Below are 22,415 nucleotides of genomic sequence, written 5' to 3'. Positions count from 1 at the left end.
AGAAAGTTAATCACTAGAGATCACCATCTGCATATTACTGTAGCATTTTTAATACTTAACATTTATACATTAATAATTGCTGAAGAAAATGTTTTCTTTTTTTATTATATTTAGCTAGTTATATAATATCACTAATTGTTTTTATAACAGGTACTTAATATCATAGAATATCATGGTTGGAAGGGACCTCAGAAGGTCATCTAGTCCAACCCCCTGCTCAAAGCAGGACCAATCCCCAACTAAATCATCCCAGCCACGGCTTTGTCAAGCCTGACCTTAAAAACCTCTAAGGAAGGAGATTCCGCTACCACCCTCGGTAACCCATTCCAGTGCTTCATCACCCTACTAGTGAAAAAGTTTTTCCTAATATCCAACCTAAACCTCCACCACTGAAACTTGAGACCATTACTCCTTGTTCTGTCATCTGCTACCACGGAGAACAGTCTAGATCCATCCTCTTTGGAACCCCCTTTCAGGTAGTTGAAAGCAGCTATCAAATCCCCCCCTCATTCTTCTCTTTAGCCTTTTTCCAGTCATCTGGGACGTTCCCCGATCGCTATGAGTTTTCAAAGATAATGGCCAACGGCTCTGCAATCACATCCGCCAACTCCTTTAGCACCTTCTGATGCAGTGCATCCGGCCTCATGGTCTTGTCTTCATCCAGCTTTTCTAAATAGTCCTGAACCACTTCTTTCTCCACAGGGGGCTGGTCACCTCCTCCCCATACTGTGCTGCCCAGTGCAGTTGTCTGGGAGCTGACCTTGTTCGTGAAGACAGAGGCAAAAAAAGCATAAGGATATTAGCTTTTTCTACATCCTCTGTCACTAGGTTGCCTCTCCCATTCAGTAAGGGGCCCACACTTTCCGTGACCTTGATATCCTTTGGTGTAGTATTGAAACTTTTTATTAAGGCAAAGTTACAATAAAACGTTACTTACTACTTATGCAGGATCAGGTTAATATTCAAAGAACCTGGTTTGCTGGATAAGAAGCTCTCCTCCTTATAGTACACTAAAAAGGGTGGCCAAATTTCTAAATACCAATCCTCTTTTTGGCGCTTCTATTGTGTATGTAATTGGTATGACATCTTTTCTATTACAAAGACAGTCCATGTTTTACTAGCCCACAGTTCCGTAAGAGAAGTCACATTTTTCTGCTACAAAGGAAATAAATTCTTTCTGTTTAAAATGTACATCCTTTACTGGAGCATTAAGTAAGCAGGTTGGGGATTTCTGGGAAGCTGGTATTTTGTTATAAGATGAATCTGTTTAATTATTTCCTCCCCAAACTATCTAATTCCTGGACACAACTGCCATATGTGTATGTTCTTTCCCCACAACCCCTCAAACAAGGTGCCTCCCCAGGAGCAAAACTGTGGTGGATCTTCACTGGAGTCAAAGGCCATCTATACAGTCATGGATAAAAATTTTCTTTGATTTACATAAATTGAAGATGTACATTCTTTCCCGTATGGAAACCCATTCATCCAGATCAATTTCTTTGTGTCAGGACTTATACACACTAGCGCTTACTTCGGTATAACTTCAGTCGCTCAGGGATGTGAAAAAGTAACCCCCCTGAGGTGATGTAAGTTACACCAACCTAAGTGCTGGTGTGGACAGCGCTATGTCGGTGGGAGAAGCTCTCCTGCTGACATAGCTACCGCTACTTGGGAAGGTGCAGTAATTATGCCGACTGGAGAGCTCTATTCCGTCTGCATAGAACATCTGCACTACAGCAGCCATGTTTTTTAATGTGATGTCAAGGATACCAATAGGGATGAACTGAAATAAAAATCATCACTGTAGTATTTTGGCAAACTTCAGAGCTCACTTAGAATAGCACATAATTGGCATAATATGTCATATTTAGTTCCTTTGCTGTGTAGTTTGCCAACTGAATTGTACTTTGTTTATTTAGAAATCCATTTACTTGGTATTGTTTATTGCTAATTATCCAAACTTGAACATAATTAATTGCTAGTAAGATTGTAAAATAAATTCATATAAATTATCTCAATACCACATTTATAGTAAACATAATGAAATATATTCAGTTTTTCGTATCACTTTGTGTCAGTTCCTCTCTTTCATAAGCATTAAACTAACAGTGCTTAGAGCTGTGCATGGTGTTTGACAGTGCTATGCACAATCCCCCACAAATATCTTCCAGTGTAAATTAATCCTGACTTGTAGTGTCCCTAATATTCTAGTCCTGAAGTACTCTAAATTGGCGATTCTCAACCAGGGATCCGGGACCCCCTGGGGGGCAGGCTGCGAGCAGGTTTCAGGAGGTCTACCAAAATAAACCAGAGAGCAGGGCCAGTGTTAGACTCACTGTGGTCCAGGGCAGAAACCTGAATCCTGAGCCCCTGCACCCTGGGCTGAATCCAGCCCCTGAGCAGCTTAGCTTCGCACAGCCCTCTGCAGTGTGGGGCTCTGGGCGATTACTTGTTACCCACTAGCCCTGGCTTTTAATCTATTGAAAAACAGTTGTGGTGGCATGGGTGAGCTGGGAATTTTTATAGTACGGTTGGGGAGAGTGCACAGAAGGAAAAAGGTTGAGAACCCCTGCTCTAAATATTGGTCAGCTACAGCAAGTGGCATGAACCTCTTTCTCTTTATTTTAATTTCTAGTTATGGGGCAGAACCTCCAGTTAAAACAAACAAACAAAACCCCACCATCCAACCAAAACCCAACAAAATGCCCCCTCCCCTCACCCCCAAACTGCAGACACTTTGAAATAGTGACTGATTTAGCTTTGGGATTGGTTTTGTCATACTTTTGTGATGAGATGAAGTGATGCGTGTGTCCTAGTTCCTTGTTGAGGCGACTATGTGATTCAGTACTGTATGAAGATTACTTTAGTTCACTTTTAGGCTGCACTTCAGAGAGAGAAAAGCACATTTCATGCTTCTTGTAATTTGATGTCAATCATCCAATTATTTTTATTGCTGTTCTTTTCAATAAGGTTTATATTTTGGTTTCCTGGGTAAACATGTTTTTCTTTCACAGTGTCATCAGCCCTGCTCAGTACTGTCAACATTAATTTAATTTTTCTTTCTTTCATACCAAATATTTTCACACATTTAAACAGAAAATGAAAAGAAATAAACTATACATGGTATATAACATATAAGGTACTAGTTTGTTTTAAATTTAAAACTTACCGCTCTTATTGTGCATATGCTTATATATAATATATATATTTTTAATATAGAAAAGCTGTACGGTGAGTTCCTGAGTTGGAAGCTAGAAGACACTCTCTCCCAGTTTCCCCTAAAACCTGGGAAGATTGCAACATTTCATGTAAACATTAAAGTGAAGCTGGACTTCTCCTGTCAAGAAAACCTTTTGCAAGACCTCAGTGATGGTAAGTTACAAATAGGCTTGGCATAATGTGATTTTTATTTTTTATAAATTTGATAGTTTATTTTAAGCATTATTTTAGATTATCTATTTTAAATTTTCACAGTTGTGGAAAATTATAGGAGGGATCAGACACTATGGGGGGTCAGACAATAGTTATTTAATGATAGTAGACCTTGAGATTCAAGAAGTTACAATTTTATAACTGTTAAAACACAAACCATCTACATTGCCTGTCAAAATATACAAAGTAAATATCATTGAATCAAGCTCTAAGTTCTGAAGCAGTATTTTTCTTTCTTTGCATATATGTAAATTTCATGTATTATAGATGGGCATATTTGTTTTATTGGTGTGTGTGTGTGTACAGTGAAATTGACGTTTCCTGTCCTATACTGATGAAAATCTAATTCTTCCAAGCCTAGTTACAAACTCCTTCTGCTTGGAATAAAGTTTTATTTTGGCAAACATTTCTGCGTGACCTCCATATGATGATCTTTGCTTCCAAACCAGAGGGTGGAACTGATATCTGTTTTCAAATTTGTATCATGCAGCCTTTCGGGATACATCTTCAACATATGTGGGAGTTAATATGGAGCCCCTGTGGCTACCGACAACAGTAGCATGGCCAAAACTCTTTTCATCATGCTCAGGATTTACCCTTACGTCATAAAATCATAGACTGGAAGGGACCTCCATAGGTCACCTCGTCCATTCCTCTGTTTGACCTGGTCTGTGAGAAATACCAGAAGGGAAGGTCTAAATTGGAAAGGGATCTGGCCTGTTCCCGACCCACTAGGTGGGACACAGAGACTGTGGGGATTGTTCTCCGTTTCCCCCATGCTGGCCAGTGCTGAGGTTAGCTGAGTGGACGGCAGGTTTGAGCCACTAGCAAAAGTGGCCAGACTGAGAGCTGCTGTGAATCTCCGAGGCAAGCAAGTCCGCCTATAAGCGCAGGACCCACCAAGGCAGAGGAGGAACTTTGTCACAGTAGTGTAAAGCTCTTTGAGATCTACTGACGGAAGGCGCTATGTAAGAGCTTGGTAGTATTATTTATCAAGTCAAATTATGATGGTTTCTATTACATTTTTTGTAACTTGCCACAGGACCTATCAGGGAGTTGGTTATGTCAACAGAGCACAAGGCCAAGCATTTATGATTCTATTTCACAAGAGAACTTTAGGTAATCTTTCAAAAAACTAACTTTAAAATTCCTCTAATTTTTCTTTTACAAAACTTCCCAGAAAAATCTATTTTGGGATGAGAATGCAGCATACAAAACTTTTGGTACTGGCATCCAACAGAGACAGGATAATGGATTTGGATGGATTATTGATCTGAACTATATGGCACTATTATACTCACCTGTACAAGTGAAACCTTAGAACAGCATTTTTACCTTGTTAATTTGGTGAAACAGTAGTGCTTGTTAGGAGATTAAGGATTAATTGAAGCCCTGGAGTAAGCAGTCTCAACTCTTTCTCTTCTGTTATGAAACAGGGTGGTGATAGACTCAATATTTCTATAGAAATTTGATATCTTTGGATGATAGGCACTATATACATTCAGAGTATTATTATTCGCTTAACTACCGGTTTAACATGAACTAGGCAGAGCAACACTTCCAGATGCTACTATAATTTTAGTGTAGCTTTTAAAACTAATAGTGACAAGTAGTTAACATTTTTCACAAGGATGTGAGACACTGGAGTAGGAAAAGTAATACATTATAGAGAGTTGGAAAAGTTAGTTGGCTTTTATTCAGTAGCTACAATAAATGCATTCTTTCTTCCTTCTAAATTAAGATTAATATTAATGATCCAAGGATTTCTGTCTTTTTAAACAAAGAAAAGTCAAGTCCTTAGCAGTGTCTTCAACTGTTTTTTCATTTACTGCTGAAGCTGCTTCTGTTCACACTGTTTGTAATGGGGAGAACACAAAAAGGAGAAATTATAGACTATGCTTATGTTGCAATAATCTATTAATAAATGTAATTTAGTACAAGATGTTTTTATTAAAACATCAGTCCAAATTGCTGTTGCAATTCCTTTTTTGTGTGTGTTGGTGATGAACCTCCTGCTAGAGAAGATCTTTAGATAATGCTTTTATGGATTGTATGATTTTTCTTCAGAGGAAGACTGCAGTGATTACTTGTTAGACAACTCAATATTTACTAAATATATACTGGAATGAATTTTTCTAAACAGTTTTTAACAGTACCTCTGAAAACTATTGAATTGTTGCTTATCGTAGTTACCTAAATCTCTCACCATGAGCTTCAGTGTGGACATGCACAGAATAGATCAGAGAATTCAGCTCCCATTTGTATGCGTTCAAAATAGATCTTTTCAAGAAATAGATCTTGTCAAACAAACCTGATTTCAATTTTTTTGATGGAATTAGAGTTTTGGTTGATAAAGGTACCTGTACAGATTATTAAAAAGTAGCATTAAATAATATTATTAAAGTGTTTGTTAAATTGCTTAAGAACTGGCTAGTTGACAGGTCTCAAAAATAGTTGTCAATAGGGAGTCATTATTGAATAGAGGTGTTTAGGAGGTTTTGTAGGGCTCAATACTATGCCCAGTGCTATTGAACATTTTCATTAGTGATCTGGCGATAAATATAAAATCACTGCTAATAACATTTGTGAATGATACAATGGTAAATAATTATGAGGATAGGGCTATAGTTATCTCGATCACTTGGTAAACTGGGTCCATTCAAATAAAATGTTTTAATACAGCCAAATGCAGAGTTGTGCATCTAGAATTAAGGAATAGGTCATACCTATAGAATGGAAGAATATATTCTGGAAGCAGTGATTCTGAAAAGGATTTAGGGGTCATAGTGGACAAGCAAATTAACATGAGCTCGTAGTGTGAAGCTGTAGCAAAAAAAGCGAACACGATCTGTGACTGTATAAACAGGAGTAGTGAGTAGCTGTAGTGAGGGATTTATTCTAGCATGGACAACATTGCAATTGAAAAATCTTGACTCTGTCATAGAAGTGGTGTCCAAAAGTTTTTGTTCTGTCCCAATGAGGACTGCCATAAAGTTCCTGGAAAGCACTTAGGAAAAAACTCTTTCAGTTCTCAGGAGATATATTTCTCTTGCTTCCTTTTTGACATGGACATCAAGGGTATGTCCACATGGGGATAAAAGCCATGCAGCATGGCCTCCACCCTTGCAGGATCCCAGAGCTTGTGCTGCAACCTGAGCCTGAATGTCTACATAGCAGTTTTTTAGCCCCAGAGCTCTAGTCAACTGACCTGGGCCAACAAGTGTGTTTTGTTTTGTTTTTTTTTTATCCCCAAGAGATATTTGTCTGAAAACTGATGCCTTCTGTCCTATAGTGCCGTCTGGTGGACTCTTGCTTCATCCTGCTTATTTCCCATACTACTTGTGTTGGTATACAGGTATCAAAGATATTCTGTAGAATGTCCTGTAGTTTTTCTTCTTTAATGCAGTTGTGATTTCTAGTCCCATCTCCAGAATTAAGTCCCTTCCCATTGTCTTCAGTACTGTAGCCTAGATGTGCATTAGCCAGATTTTTTGTCACCATCCGCCATAAGATCTAGTTTAAAGCTCTCCTTATTGGGTTAGCCAGACGATGTCCAAAGATGGTTTTCCCAATATTTGGTAGATGAAGCCCAGCCCATCCCATTCCAGCAGTCCTCTTTCCTGGAGCATCAGCCAAAGCCCTCTCACTGACACCACTTGCATAGCTGGGATTTACTTCCAGGATTCAACAGTCCCTGCCTCAGCCTTTTCCTTCAACAGGGAGGATGGATGATTTGTTGGCCATTTTGTTTCCAGGCCCTTAGTCCTGAGCAAATTTTAGGCAAATGAAGGAAGCCTGGGCCAATCTGTGCTTCATTTCAGAACTTTTGGTGGTGGCTGTCTAGACAGTGGTCTGTGTCTGTAGTCCAAATTTGACTGTTGTCCATTTACATGCGATTTGCAGTCCTTCCCTGTGAACCAATAGCTTCAGTTTCTTGTTCTTGCTGTCGATTAAAGTGGACTCCCTGTTTGTCATCACATTGAGTTGGTACAAGGGAGTTGTAGCAGCTGTGTTGCATAGGTACCCCTTCCTGATCCTTCAGAATAAGGTATTGTCTCACACAGTTCATAGTTTCTTCCCTACGCAATGAACTCTTCTTTGCAAAGGGGGAGAGTTTGACTGATCCCTATAAGTTGTCCATACTCTTCCTCCCCTAAAAGTTTGTGGCTTTGAAATGTAATTGAGACGACAAAATTCTACATATCATGAACCCAGATGTTTTTGATGATCAATTCCCTCTTTGTGTCAAGAGATGTAAACAAAGGGCCTCCTGTTTCATCATAGACAAATGATTACATATATGTCTTAAGGAAGCCTATAGTTCAGAAGTGTGCCCTGTCCTCTGGTGGTAAAGGTTAATTCCATTTTAAAAATTATTCTTTTTTGTGGGGCAGAAAAAGAATCTGCCTCAGTAGGCGAGATATGCCAGCAGAATTCTGGTGGGAAATCTGAATATTTTAAGGCATTACAAAATTGTTGTCAACACTTGAGCAATGACAGCTTTTAGACATAGAGTTGTTTCACTAATATTCAGCTGGGGAAGGCAGAGTGAGCTCTACTGATCTGATCATGGGCTAATTTGGGGCAGCAGCCCAATTTTCAAGGCAACCCCAAGATATTCCTTTTTGAGCAGGTGCTGGTGGTACAAATACTAACTGTAGGCATTTGTGCTTGAAATGGTTCATTAGCCTCCACCAAAGAAGGTATATCTATACCAACAGTCTGTCTTCTGTGGAGACATGGATGTGAGAAACATGAGAAAATGTGATAGAGTTCCTGTTACTGACTGTCTGGGAGACAAGATGGGTGAGGTAATATCTTTTGTTGAGCCAACTTCTGTTGGTGAGAGGGACATGCTTTAAAGCTTAAACAGAGCTCTTCTAATGACCATCTGTGTCAGATTTTTATTATGTTGGGCACATTTAGGAGTTTGGGAAACAGAAATCTCTATTGCTTTTTCTTTTAGCATCTATTTTAGTTTTTACTTTAAATAATCCAGTCTTGTACTGTGCTTGCAGTTGTTGCATCTTTACTGTATTGCAATTGACAGCAGCCAGAGACACACAGAACTTTCATTTCAGAGATTATAGCATTAAGGATTTCTGTACTAAGAAATTTCCTCCCTTCTCACACACCTCTACCGCGATATAACACTGTCCTCGGGAGCCAAAAAATCTTACCGCGTTATAGGTGAAACTGCATTATATTGAACTTGCTTTGATACCCCAGAGCACTGCTTTACCACGTTATATCAGAATTCGTGTTATGTCGGGTCGCGTTATATCGAGGTAGAGGTGTACCACATGTGGTGCAAATTATTTTTTGTTTAAGAGATGTCTAACTTATGTGTGCATATTGTGTATTATTCATAACACTAACATTGGGTGAAGTGATCCTGCTTAATTTTGAACATATGGGGTTTTGAAAATTTGATGATAATTCTAATGCTATGTTTGTGTTCCTGTAAGGAGAGACCAAAGTAAGGAGCAGAGAGTGGGCAAATAAAATATACTAAATAAGATTGTAATGATCAAATAAATATATTATCCAATCTTGCTAGTCCCAAAAATCATGAGTCAGTCTCCCCCTCCCCCCAAATAATGAGATTGGCTTAAAGTAATAAGAACAGGAGTACTTGTGGCACCTTAGAGACTAACAAATTTATTAGAGCATAAGCTTTTATGGGCTACAGCCCACTTCTTCGGCTGCATATAGAATGGAACATATATTGAGAAGATACATATACACACATACAGAGAGCATGAACAGGTGGGAGTTGTCTTACCAGCTCTGAGGGGCCAATTAAGTAAGAGAAAAAAAACTTTTGAAGTGATAATCAAGATAGCCCAGTACAGACAGGTTGATAAGAAGTGTGAGAATACTTACAAGGGGAGATAGATTCAATGTTTGTAATGGCTCAGCCATTCCCAGTCCTTATTCAATCCTAAGAATACATCTTAAGCTGGCAGCAGACGGTGCAGCATGACTGGTGAGTTCAATCTGCCCACTTCTTCGGATGCATATGTATGACAGTTGTTTGTGTTTCTCCCTGATGCACAGCCACCTTAGTTGATTTTAATTCCTTGTACCTGTAAGCCATGTCGTCACTCGCCCCTCCCTCTCTCCCTCCCTCCGTCAGACAATAGTTTTGCGCCTTTTTTCAGCCCAGACGCCATAGCACTGGGATCATGGAGCCCGCTCAGATCACCGCGGCAATTATGAGCACCATGAACACGATGTGCATTGTCCTGGGGTATATGCAGAGCCAGAACATGCCAAAGCAAAAGCAGGCGAGAAGGCGTTTGCAGAGTGGCAACGACATAGACCACTCACAAATTACAGGCCCCAGCAATGTCCAAATCATGGTGTTACTGGGGGAGGTTCATGGCATGGAACGCTGATTCTGGGCCCCAGAAACAAGCAGAATGGTGGGACCGCATCGTGTTGCAGGTGTGGGACGATTCCCAGTGACTGCGAAACTTTCGCATGTGTAAGGGCACTTTCATGGAACTTTGTGACTTGCTTTCCCCTGCCCTGAAGCGCCAGAATACCAGGATGAGAGCAGCCCTCACAGTTGAGAAGCGAGTGGCGATAGCCCTGTGGACGCTTGCAACTCCAGACAGCTACCAATCAGTCGGGAATCACTTTAGAGTGGGCAAATCTACTGTGGGGGCTGCTGTGATCCAAGTAGCCAATGCAATCAAAGACCTGCTGATATCAAGGGTAGTGACTCTTGGAAACGTGCAGGTCATAGTGGATGGCTTTGCTGCAATGGGATTCCCAAACTGTGGTGGGGCGATAGACGGAACTCATATCCCTATCTTGTCACCGGAGCACCAAGCCACCGAGTACATAAACCACAAGGGGTACTTTTCAGTGGTGCTGCAAGCCCTGATGGATCACAAGGGACGTTTCACTAACATCAACATGGGATGGCCGGGAAAGGTACATGATGCTCGCGTCTTCAGGCACTCTGGTCTGTTTCAAAAGCTGGAGGAAGGGACTTTCTTCCCGGACCAGAAAATAACCGTTGGGGATGTTGAAATGCCAGTAGTTATCCTTGGGGACCCAGCCTACCCCTTAATGCCATGGCTCATGAAGCCGTACACAGGCAGCCTGGACAGGAGTCAAGACCTGTTCAACTATAGGCTGAGCAAGTGCCGAATAATGGTGGAATGTGCATTTGGACGTTTAAAAGCACGCTGGCGCAGTTTACTGACTCGGATAGACCTCAGCGAAGCCAATATTCCAATTGTTATTGCTGCTTGCTGTGTGCTCCACAATATCTATGAGAGTAAGGGGGAGACCTTTATGGCGGGGTGGGAGGTTGAGGCAAATCGCCTGGCCGCTGATTACGTGCAGCCAGACGCCAGGGCGGTTAAAAGAGTACAGCAGGGCGCGGTGCACATCAGAGAAGCTTTGAAAATGAGTTTTGTGACTGGCCAGGCTACGGTGTGAAACTTCTGTTTGTTTCTCTTTGATGAACTCTCCCCCCGCCCTGCTCTCCCCCTGGTTCATTCTACTTCCCTGTAAGCTAACCACCCTCCCCTCCCCCCTTCGGGCACTGCTTGCAGAGGCAATAATGTCATTGTTACTTCACATTCATGCATTCTTTATTAATTCATCACACTACTAGGGGGATAACTGCCAAGATAGCCCGGGAGGGGTGGGGGAGGAGGGAAAGACAAGGACACACTGCAGTTTAAAATTTTAAAACTTATTGAAGGCCAGCCTTCCGATGCTTGGGCAATCATCTGGGGTGGAGTGGCTGGGTGGCCGGAGGCCCCCCCACTGTGTTCTTGGGCGTCTGGGTGAGGAGGCTGTGGAACTTGGGGAGGAGGGCTGTTGGTTACACAGGGGCTGTAGCGGCGGTCTCTGCTCCTGCTGCCTTTCCTGCAGCTCAACCATACGCTGGAGCATTTCAGTTTGATGCTCCAGCAGCCGGAGCATCGACTCTTGCCTTCTGTCAACAAGTTGACGCCACCTATCCTCTTCAGCCCACCACCTCTCCTCTCGTTCATATTGTGCTTTTTTGCACTCTGACATTGACTGCCTCCACACATTCTGCTGCGCTCTGTCAGCGTGGGAGAACATCTGGAGCTCCGAGAACAGATCATCCCGAGTCTGCTGTTTTCTCCTTCTAATCTTCACTAGCCTCTGCGAAGGAGAAACATTTGCAGCTGGTAGAGAAGGGAGAGGTGGTTAAAAAAGACACATTTTAGAGAACAATGGGTACACTCTTTCACGTTAAATTTTGCTGTTCAGATTACACAGCACATGTGCTTTCGTTACAAGGTCACATTTTTCCTCTTATATTGAGGGCCTACCGGTTTGTGTGAGAGATCACTCACGCGGTGCCAGGCAACAGAATTCGGCTTGCAGACAGCCATGGTAAGCCACAGTCTTTTGGCTTTTTTAACCTTCATAACATGTGGGAATGGTTTCAAACAGCAGCGCCCTCATTTCCCATACCAAGCACCCGTTGGATTGGCCATTTAAAATGGGTTTGCAATGTAAAAGGAGGGGCTGCGGTTTCCGGGTTAACATGCAGCACAAACCCAACTACCCCCCCCACACACACACACCCAATTCTCTGGGATGATCACTTCACCCCTACCCCCCCACTGCGTGGCTAACAGCGGGGAACATTTCTGTTCAGCCGAGCAGGAACGGGCACCTCTGAATGTCCCCTTAATAAAATCACTCCATTTCAACCAGGTGACCGTGAATGATATCACTTTCCTGAGGATAACAAAGAGAGATAAGGAATGGATGTTGTCTGCATGCCAGCAAACACCGGGACCATACGCTGCCATGCTTTGTTATGCAAAGATTCCAGACTACTACAAAGTTCTGTTGACATTTCTTTTGATTACTGTACATACATATATACTAATATACACTGGTTACTAGTAAAATATAAAGTTGAGAATGTGACTCTGAAAATGTGTACTTCTCATTCAATTTTGAGATGACTATTACAATACACAACTTAGGTTTCCATTTTGCATTTGCATTACTTTATAAATGATCATATGTTGAAATTCCCATTCTGTTCATGCATCCCATTATCAGTAATCTGTAGAAAACATCAAGCCATTATTTCATGCTCCCTATTAAAATAGACATGAAAAGGGATTCCTCAGGCATATTATTAAAGTTATTCTACAGGAGTTAACCAGTTGATTGCCTTTTTTCGTTATAATTGCTAGGGAAGAAATCCCATCTTTTGCGTCTCTCATTTAATGTAATAAGCACCAGTCTAACCTTAAATATGGGGGACACATTTTAAACCTTTTTTTTGTGCCTTTTCATGTTCTCCTTTCTTGTGGATTTCATTGAGTTCTAATGTACTAATTTAGCTAAATAGAGAATATCGTCCAAAGCCCACTGAAGTAAATGGCAGGCCTTTCTATTGCTTTAGTCAGTATTGGATCAGGATCAAAATCATGACTGCATCTTTTCTTTAAACTCTTTCTGCAATAGAGAGAGAGAGAGGCTATGCTTCTTTCCCTGATTTTTTCCTTTCCATTTGATAATGTATTAGGGGTATTTTAGTTCTAGGCAATCTGGAATATTACTTAGAACTTGAAAACAAAACAAAATAAAAAATTCTGATCCTTTTCTTTTTCTAGATGGAATAAGTATTAGTGGACTTCCACTTTCCAGTCCTTTTCGACAGATTGTCAAACCACGAGTAGACAGCAAACCTATCAATCCAACTGAAAGCGGCAAAGTTGGGGACTTCAGTCATGTTAAGGTAAGGTAACGGTACTGAAGAAGGTGAATGGCTCAGCCTTCAGTGCACTGCATTCTATTTTGTGTTGTAGTAAAGATATGGAAGAGGAGTTTTGACAGGCAAATATTTTCTTTACATAGCTGTTGTTCAGATGTATTATTTGAACTATAGTCTTAGATTTTGCATTCTATATTTTAAAAATTCTACAATGAAACTGAAGTTGAGGCTATCTGCACAGAACTTCTTTAAGGGACACTATCAAGTAGGGAAAACACATGAAGTTGTTTATTCCCCCTTTCCCCCCATTAGCCTTTTTTAATTGAGACCTGTAATACAGAGTGGATGTAAAGAGCTTGTATTAGTTGGTTCATTTTGATAAAATGTACTTGTCAGGAGAGTGCAATTGCTTCAGAAACAAGTTCTTGTTTTACAGATAGATATGAAGGTGTGAAGCCTGCTATTGATATGTAAATAATAATAAGATGGAATAATCAGGAGACAGCTTAGTGAACGTCAGTTTTAAAAATAGGAAACAGTAGTGGTATGAGTCAGTGTTTAAGTGGGTAGAAGATACAGTAAGCACAAATAGTGTAAGGGGTTCTGCCCTGGAGTAAGCAACTGTAATGGGTAAAGATAGTCTATATGCTGTGGAAGCCTTAAACTACTGGACTGGTGCCTTCAGGCAGTGAAATAATAGTTGAACAGTATTCTTACTCATCAGGTTTTGCAGAAGATATTGCTTCCAATTTAAAAAAAAAAATGTAATTGAGATGTCAAAAGTAGGACAATTTCTATATTGTATCCTTTATTCTTTATATTAGTTCTTCTGCATTTCAAAGTAAATTCAGGATGTCACTCTGGACCATCACTCCCACAAGTTTTCTGTTTTTCTGGCTCTGTGGGTGTCGTCATATGTATTTTCCATGGTGTAAAATTACATGGATAAAATTAAATTAAAATGTGAAACCTGATAGATTTCTTACCGTCATGAGTTTCACTTAGGTACTGGTTTTAGCTTTGTAGATTTACTCAGTTTGAATGAAATAGCGTTATTTTTTAAGTTTAAATTTGCATTTGAAAAGTTAAAAATCACATTAAAGTTAATTGTTAAATGGTCTTTCTTCAGTCTTTTGGTGAAGATTGAATGTAGTGGTAGTTCAGTATCTGGTGCATCTTCTATCTGGGATCTACATCCTGCACTAGACCATAACATCAGAAACTAGCACAGTTAATTATTTTATATACTTGAAAATATTTTGCTGAGCAGGTCTAATAATTTTTTATTACAAATCTCAGACTCTACATTTCTCTCTCAAAACCTTACTTTGTATCTGAATTTACTCTCTTCCTATGGCAGAGTTATTTACAATTCTGTTCAATCAATAATCAGATGAAGATGTTTGAAAAGATGATCCTTTTGGACTATTAATTATCACTAATGCACTTTGATTTATTTCTACATGTTAATAGAGAAATAGTAATTACTGGAGTTAAGTAGTGTTAGTGACAATCTGAGGGATTATAAAATATTCTTGCAGTCTTTCAATTTACTTTATGAGATTGCAAGTCTAATTTTGAGCAGTAAGTGATTTTTCCAAATGCTCATCCCTGCAAATTACCAGCATGATTGTGCAAACATTCTGGAGTTAAACCAGTCAGATGTTCAGCAATCATGTGTAATTAACATAGAGCTGTATGGGAACCCAGAAAGTCCATCCCATGAGAAGCAAAATTTCCCACAGACAGGAAATGTTTGAAAAATTGCATTTTGGAAGTCTTGAAGCGGAAATTTCTTAACATTTCTGCTAGCTTCCCAGCTGCTTACTTTCCCTCTGAGCCAGGTAGTCCAGGGAATTGGGCAGTAGGGAAGTCCTGGCTCCTCAGAAGCCCATCAGGTGAGCAGCTGAGGACCTGTGTATTGCTGGGGGCTGTGGCACATTGGACTACGGGCTCCCCAGCAGCCTGGGAAGACGAGTATGTGGGCAGGCAACATAGCAGAAAACCAGGCAGGTTTCCTTAAAAAGATTTGTTGAAAATGACATGTTCCCATGGAATATTTCAGTGGCAACAAATTGGCATAATATATTGAGATTTCGGACTTAACATGCATTTTAGAGATTTTTGTACAGTAGATTTAGTCCTCAACACACTCTAATTTTTAGCATGTACAGTTGTTGGAAAAAAGATATTAAGATTAAAACAGGAAAAGGTTGTCAGTATTAAAAGTATCTAACAGGACAAAGCTCTTTGCAGTGAACCCGCAAGAGTTAATTAAAAAAGTTCAAGCCAGTCAGACTTCTTATTTACAGGGGGCATTTCTGGATAAACAAATAAACTTTACAGTCTGTGTTAAGATCTGTTAACATAGGCCATTGTCGACTATGGATGAGAGAAATCCATAGCCCAGGTACTCTTCCTTCTCCTAGGTAAAGGAAATGGATAGTCTTTATAGTACCCAGGACCCAAAATATCTAGATCTCTGTAAATTAAAATCAACCCTCTGATTAGCTCCCTAAAAACAAAAACAAACAGCCTTTGCAGTCTGCAGAATGTAGGTGTATTGTCAGTGGCAAGGACCATAGAGGGCAGATAGTCATCTGGGTTTTGCCAACTGGCCGCAACTTGATTAATTCTATAACAATGATAATTTCTCAAGGTAATGTATTCCGGTATCAGTGTTTTTTTAAAAAAAAAAAAAAAAAAAAAAAAGTGGGTGAGGAAGGGAAGGCTCTTATTAGCTGCCTTCCCTTTTTTGGATGCTCAAACCATAGTGTCACAGCCCCAGAGCTTAGCCTACTTAAAACTAAGGCCCTGTCAGAGCCTGATTTATTCCCAAGACTTTTAACATAGTCCATCTGCCTTGCTTGCTATTATCAACTGTCATGTGCTCCAGCTAGCCAACCCGTGGAAAAATTCATGGCTGGCAGGACTAAGGGACAATAAGGAGTGTAAGTATATTGGGAACAAAAGAAATCCTAGCAATGGTATAGGTCCATTACTAGTCGGAGAGGGTAAAATTGTTGTTGTTGATGCAAACAAGGCAGAAGTGTTTATTAAATGTTTCTGTTCTGTATTTGGAAAGAAGCAAGATGATGTGCATGTGTCACATGTGGGTGATGAAGTACTTTCCAGTCCATTAGTAACCGAGGAGGATTTTTAACATCATTTACTAAGGATGAATATTTTTGAAATCAGCAGGCCCTGATAACTTGCACCTGAGAGTCCCATGGATTGAGGAGATCTCTGGCCGCCTTATTTTAATTTTTAATAATGTTTGGAATACTTGGGAAAGTCAAAAAGACTGGAAGTATATTAATATTCTACAGATATTTTAAAAGAGTAAGTAGGATCACCCAGGTAAGTATAGGTTGGTTACACAGACATCAATTGCAGACAAAATAATGTAAAAGCTGATCTAGGATTCAACTAATAAATAATAAAATGATAGGAATATAATTAATGCTCATCAGTATGGTTTTATGGAAAATAGGTTTTGTAAAATAATCCTGACTTCATTCTGTGAGAATACAAAATTACAAGATAACTGTGTAGATGCAATATACAGTATTTAACTTTTGTAAGGCATTTGAGTTATTTACTGTATGATATTGTAATAAAAAATTAGCACCGTGCAATATCAATAGATCACACATTAAGTGGATTAAGAACTATCTGACAGCTCTCAAACTATTTAACAATGGGAAATAATTGAATTGGGGGGGGGGGGGGAAGGGGGAGGACTGGTGGGATTCCTCAAGGATTGTGCTCAGCCTGATGCTATTCAATGTTTTTCACCAGTGATCTGAAAGTAAATATAAAATCACTTTGATAAAATATGCAGATTAGACAAAGATTGGTGGAGTGGCAAATAATGATGAGAAAAGGTCAGTCAGACCAGAGCAGTGTGGATCACTTGGTAACCTGGTTGTAATGCCTGATGGCGGAGGCGAGTTAGGCAGCAGTCCAGAGCATTAATGAAGTGTGTGCAAGTGGTCGGGGAGTAGGCAGGTCGATCTGTATTAGAGCTTGTCCGGGACAGCGTTCAGCATTCTTGCAGGGGTCAGTGGCCAGAACATTTAATCCAATGGGCTGGATCAGTGGGTTGGGAAAGTGACGTCAGGCAAGGCAGCAAGATGTAGGATCAGATGAGGTAACAGGGCAGCTAGGTAAGATCAGGTGGAACAGCAAGTTTGGATTGTCTAGGCAGCAACCAGGAGACAATGGTGTATTGCTCAGACAGCTTCCTCTTCCTGTTGGGGTCTTCATATAGTCCAGATGCCCACTGAGAGTGCTGCCTGTCCATCCAATCAGAGGCCTGGAAGTGGCTACTGTAGGCGTTGAGCACTAAGGCTGTTTGTCGGGGCAGTTGTTCAGTGTATTGCCATGACATAGCTGCTGAGGATGCCTCCTTAGATACCCGTCGGGCCTAGGTTCAATACAGGTTCAATTACAACACAGAATACAATGTGCACAGTGCTCACTTTATATTATTTTTTATTACAAATATTTCCCCTGTAAAAAAAAAAAAAAAAGAGAGAATATTTCTCAATTCATCTCATACAAGTACTGTAGTGCAATCTCTTTATTGTGAAAGTTCAACTTACAAATGTAGATTTTTTTTTTCATAACTTCACTCAAAAACAAAAAAGTAAAACTCTAGAGCCTACAAGTCCACTCACTCCTACTTCTTGTTCAGACGATCTCTAAGACAAACACGTTTGTTTTCATTTATGGGAGATAATGCTGCCCGCTTCTTATTTACAATGTCATCTGAAAGTGAGAACAGGCAGGCTCTGCTTGATAATGATCAAAGTAGTGTCGACCAATGCACCTTCATTTTCATCATCTGAGTCAGATGCCACCAACAGAAGGTTGATTTTCTTTTTTGATGGTTCGGGTTCTGTAGTTTCCGCATGGGAGTTTTGCCTTTTTAAGACTTCCGACAGCATGTTCCACACCTTGTTCCCCATAGATTTTGAAAGGTACTTCAGATTCATAAACCTTGGGTCGAGTGCTGTAGCTATTGTTAGAAATCTCATATTGGTACCTTCTTTGCGTTTTGTCAGATTTGCAGTGAAAATGTTCTTAAATTGAACAACATACGCTGGGTTGTCATCCCAGACTGCAATAACACGAAATATATGGCAGAATGCAGGTAAAACCATAGAGCAGGAGACATACAATTCTCCCCCCAGAAGTTCAGTTACAAATTTAATTAATGCATTATTTTTTTAATGAGCATCATCAGCATGGAAGCATGTCCTCTGGAATGGTGGTTGAAGCATGAATGGGGCATACAAATGTTTAGCATATCTGGCACATAAATACCTTGTAACTCCAGGTACAACAGTGCCATGCGAATGCCTGTTCTCACTTTCAGGTGACATTGTAAGTAAGAAGCGGGCAGCATTATCTTTCATAAATGTAAACAATCTTGTTTGTCTTAGCGGTTGTCTGAAGAAGTAGGACTGAGTGGACTTGTAGGCTCTAAAATTTTACCTTGTTTTGTTTTTGTAAAGATCGACATTTGTAAGTTGCACTTTCACGATACAAATTACATTACAGTATTTGTATGAGGTAAAAGAAACAGTATTTATCAATTAATCTTTTTTACAATGCAAATATTTGTAATAAAAATATTAAGTGAGCACTGTATACTTTATATTCTGTTGTAATTGAAATCGATATATCTTAAAATGTAGTAAAACATCCAAATATTTATAATAAATTTAAATAAGTAGTCTGTTATTTAACAGAGTGATTAAAACTGAAAAATTGTGACTTTTTAAAATCGAGTTAATTTGTTTTGTGTTAAGCGCTTTAGTTAAGTACAGTTAATTGACAGCCCTAATTAAAATGATTGTGCATACTTAGAGGCTGGTACAAGATAAAGCAATCCCCAAATGCTGACATGCTTACTTTTTCTTCTATCTTTGCTGTTATCAGTCTCTACAAGACTAAGTAAGTGGAGATTACCACAAAGCTTCATCATACTCACTCATGCTTCCACCATTCCGTCATCCCTAGTGTCCTAACTAGAACTTGTTCTGACTATCTTTTATAACCTTTTTCCTTACATCCAGGATCATATTTGATTTAGGTCTCAGTCCCCTGCCCATGTTTGTTATTCTGAGGGATGTAATTAAGTTCCATTTGCTAGTATAAGCTATTTATGTCCTACATTTCCCAATCGTTTTGATATGTAAATGTGGTTATGCAAACTCCCAGATCCATTATAAATCTTGTATTCAGGTTTGTGTGGTTTGTGTGATCCTGGCAGTTACAGACCGGTCGAAGTCTAAAGTCTGTACTGGGCAAATTAGTTGAAACAATAGTAAAGAATAAAATTGTCAGACACAACTTGTTGGGCAAAAGTCAACGTAGTTTCTGTAAAAGGAAATCATGTCTTATTAGTCTATTAGAGTTCTTTGAAGGGGTCAACAAACATGTGGACAAGGGGAACCCAGTGGACATAGTGTACTTAGATTTCCAGAAAGCCTTTGACAAGATTCCTCAACAAAGGTTCTTGCGTAAATTAAGTTGTCATTGGATGAGAGGGAAGATCCTTTCATGGACTGAGAACTGGTTAAAAGACAGGGAACAAAGGGTAGGAATAAATGGAAAATTTTCAGAATGGAGAGGGGTAACTAGTGGTGTTCCCCAAGGGTCAGTCCTAGGACCAGTCCTATTAAACTTATTCATAAATGATCTGGAGAAAGGGGTAAACAGTGAGGTGGCAAAGTTTGCAGATGATACTAAATTGCTCAAGATAGTTGAGACCAAAGCAGACGGTGAAGAACTTCAAAAAGATCTCACAAAACTAAGTGAGTGGGCAACAAAATGGCAAATGAAATGTAATGTGGATAAATGTAAAGTAATGCACATTGGGGAAAAAATAACCCAACTAGACATACAATATGATGGGGGCTAATTTAGCCACAGCTAGTCAGGAAAGAGATGTTGGAGTCATCGTGGATAGTTCTTTGAAGACATCTACACAATGTGCAGCGGCAGTCAAAAAAGCAAACAGGATGGCGATTGGGGGAGGTCCCGGATGACTGGAAAAAGGCTATTGTAGTGCTCATCTTTAAAAAAGGGGAGGAGGAGGATCCGGGGAACTACAGGCCAGTCAGCCTCACCTCAGTCCCTGGAAAAATCATGGAGCAGGTCCTCAAGGAATCAATTATGAAACACTTAGAGGAGAGGAAAGTGATCAGGAACAGTCAGCATGGATTCACCAAGGGGAAGTCGTGCCTGACTAACCTAATTGCCTTCTATGATGAGATAACTGGCTCTGTGGATGAGGGGAAAGCAGTGGATGTGTTATTCCTTGACTTTAGCAAAGCTTTTGATACGGTCTCCCACAGTATTCTTGCCGCCAAGTTAAAGAAGTATGGGCTGGATGAATGGACTGTAAGGTGGATAGAAAGCTGGCTAGATCATCGGGCTCAACGGGTAGTGATCAATTGCTCCATGTCTAGTTGGCAGCCGGTTTCAAGCGGAGTGCCCCAAGAGTGGGTCCTGGGACCGGTTTTGTTTAATATCTTTATTAATGATCTGGAGGATGGTGTGGACTGCACTCTCAGCAAGTTTGCAGATGACACTAAACTGGGAGGCGTGTTAGATACACTGGAGGCTAGGGATTGGATACAGAGGGACCTAGACAAATTAGAGGATTGGGCCAAAAAAAACCTGATGAGGTTCAACAATGACAAGTGCAGAGTCCTGCAGTTAGGACGGAAGAATCCTTTGCACTGCTACAAACTAGGGACCGAATGGCTAGGTAGAAGTTCTGCAGAAAAGGACCTAGGGGTCACAGTGGATGAGAAGCTGGATGAGAGTCAACAGTGTGCCCTTGTTGCCAAGAAGGCTAACGGCATTTTGGGCTGTATAAGTAGGGGCATTGCCAGCAGATCGAGGAATGTGATTGTTCCCCTTTATTCGACATTGGTGAGGCTTCATTTGGAGTATTGTGTCCAGTTTTGGGCCCCACACCACAAGAAGGATGTGGAAAACTTGGAAAGAGTCCAGCGGATGGCAACAAAAATGATTAGGGGGCTGGAGCACATGACTTCTGAGGAGAGGCTGAGGGAACTGGGATTGTTTAGTCTCCAGAAGAGAAGAAGGAGGGGCGATTTGATAGCTGCTTTCAACTATCTGAAGGGGAGTTCCAAAGAGGATGGAGCTTGGCTGTTCTCAGTGGTGGCAGATGACAGAACAAGGAGCAATGGTCTCAAGTTGCAGTGGGGGAGGTCTAGGTTGGATATTAGGAAACTCTGTTTCACTAGGAGGGTGGTGAAGCACTGGAATGTGTTACCTAGGAAGGTGGTGGAATCTCCTTCCTTGAAGATTTTTAAGGCCCGGCTTGACAAAGCCCTGGCTGGGATATTTAGTTGGGAATTGGTCCTGCTTTGAGCAGGGGGTTGGACTAGATGACCTCCTGAAGTCCCTTCCAACCCTGATATTCTATGATTCTATGATGTTAGGAATCATTAAAAAAGGGATAGAGAATAAGACAGAGAATATCTTATTGCCCTTATATAAATCCATGGTACGCCCACATCTTGAATACTGCGTACAGATGTGGTCGCCTCATCTCAAAAAAGATATACTGGCATTAGAAAAAGTTCAGAAAAGGGCAACTAAATTGATTAGGGGTTTGGAATGGGTCCCATATGAGGAGAGATTAAAGAGGCTAGGACTTTTCAGCTTGGAAAAGAGGAGACTAAGGGGGGATATGATAGAGGGATATAAAATCATGAATGGTGTGGAAAAATTATTTACTTGTTCCCATAATATAAGAACTAGGGGCCACCAAATGAAATTAATGGGCAGCAGGTTTAAAACAAATGCAAGGAAGTTCTTCACACAGCGTACAGTCAACCTGTGGAACTCCTTGCCTGAGGAGTTTGTGAAGGCTAGGACTATAATAGGGTTTAAAAGAGAACTAGATAGATTCATGGAGGTTAAGTCCATTAATGGCTATTAGCCAGGATGGGTAAGGAATGGTGTCCCTAGCCTCTGTTTGTCAGAGGGTGGATGGATGGCAGGAGAGAGATCACTTGATCATTACCTGTTAGGTTCACTCCCTCTGGGGCACCTGGCATTGGCCACTGTCGGTAGACAGGATACTGGGCTGGATGGACCTTTGGTCTGATCCAGTATGGCTGTTACGTTCTTATGGTATACTTGTTTATCACAAGCTACATATTGCAAACAATTTCTAAATCTTATAGCCTTAGGT

The 22,415-nt window shown here is 40.4% G+C and overlaps 1 protein-coding gene across 1 annotated transcript in view; it reads left to right on the top strand.

Annotated features, from left to right (window-relative positions):
* Positions 1 to 22,415, top strand: part of TRAPPC9 (trafficking protein particle complex 9) — a gene marked incomplete in the record, with an annotated part of 827,606 nt that overhangs the window by 154,444 nt on the left and 650,747 nt on the right. The window contains 2 exon segments of the mRNA XM_034763666.1: positions 3,220 to 3,372; positions 13,068 to 13,192. Coding sequence (XP_034619557.1) covers positions 3,220 to 3,372; positions 13,068 to 13,192 — 278 coding nt within the window.

This window comes from Trachemys scripta, chromosome 2 (genome assembly GCF_013100865.1).
Source record: "Trachemys scripta elegans isolate TJP31775 chromosome 2, CAS_Tse_1.0, whole genome shotgun sequence".
NCBI lineage: Eukaryota > Metazoa > Chordata > Testudines > Emydidae > Trachemys > Trachemys scripta.
The sequence above is the reverse complement of the archived record's forward strand: the minus strand, read 5'-3'. Positions and strand labels throughout refer to the sequence as shown.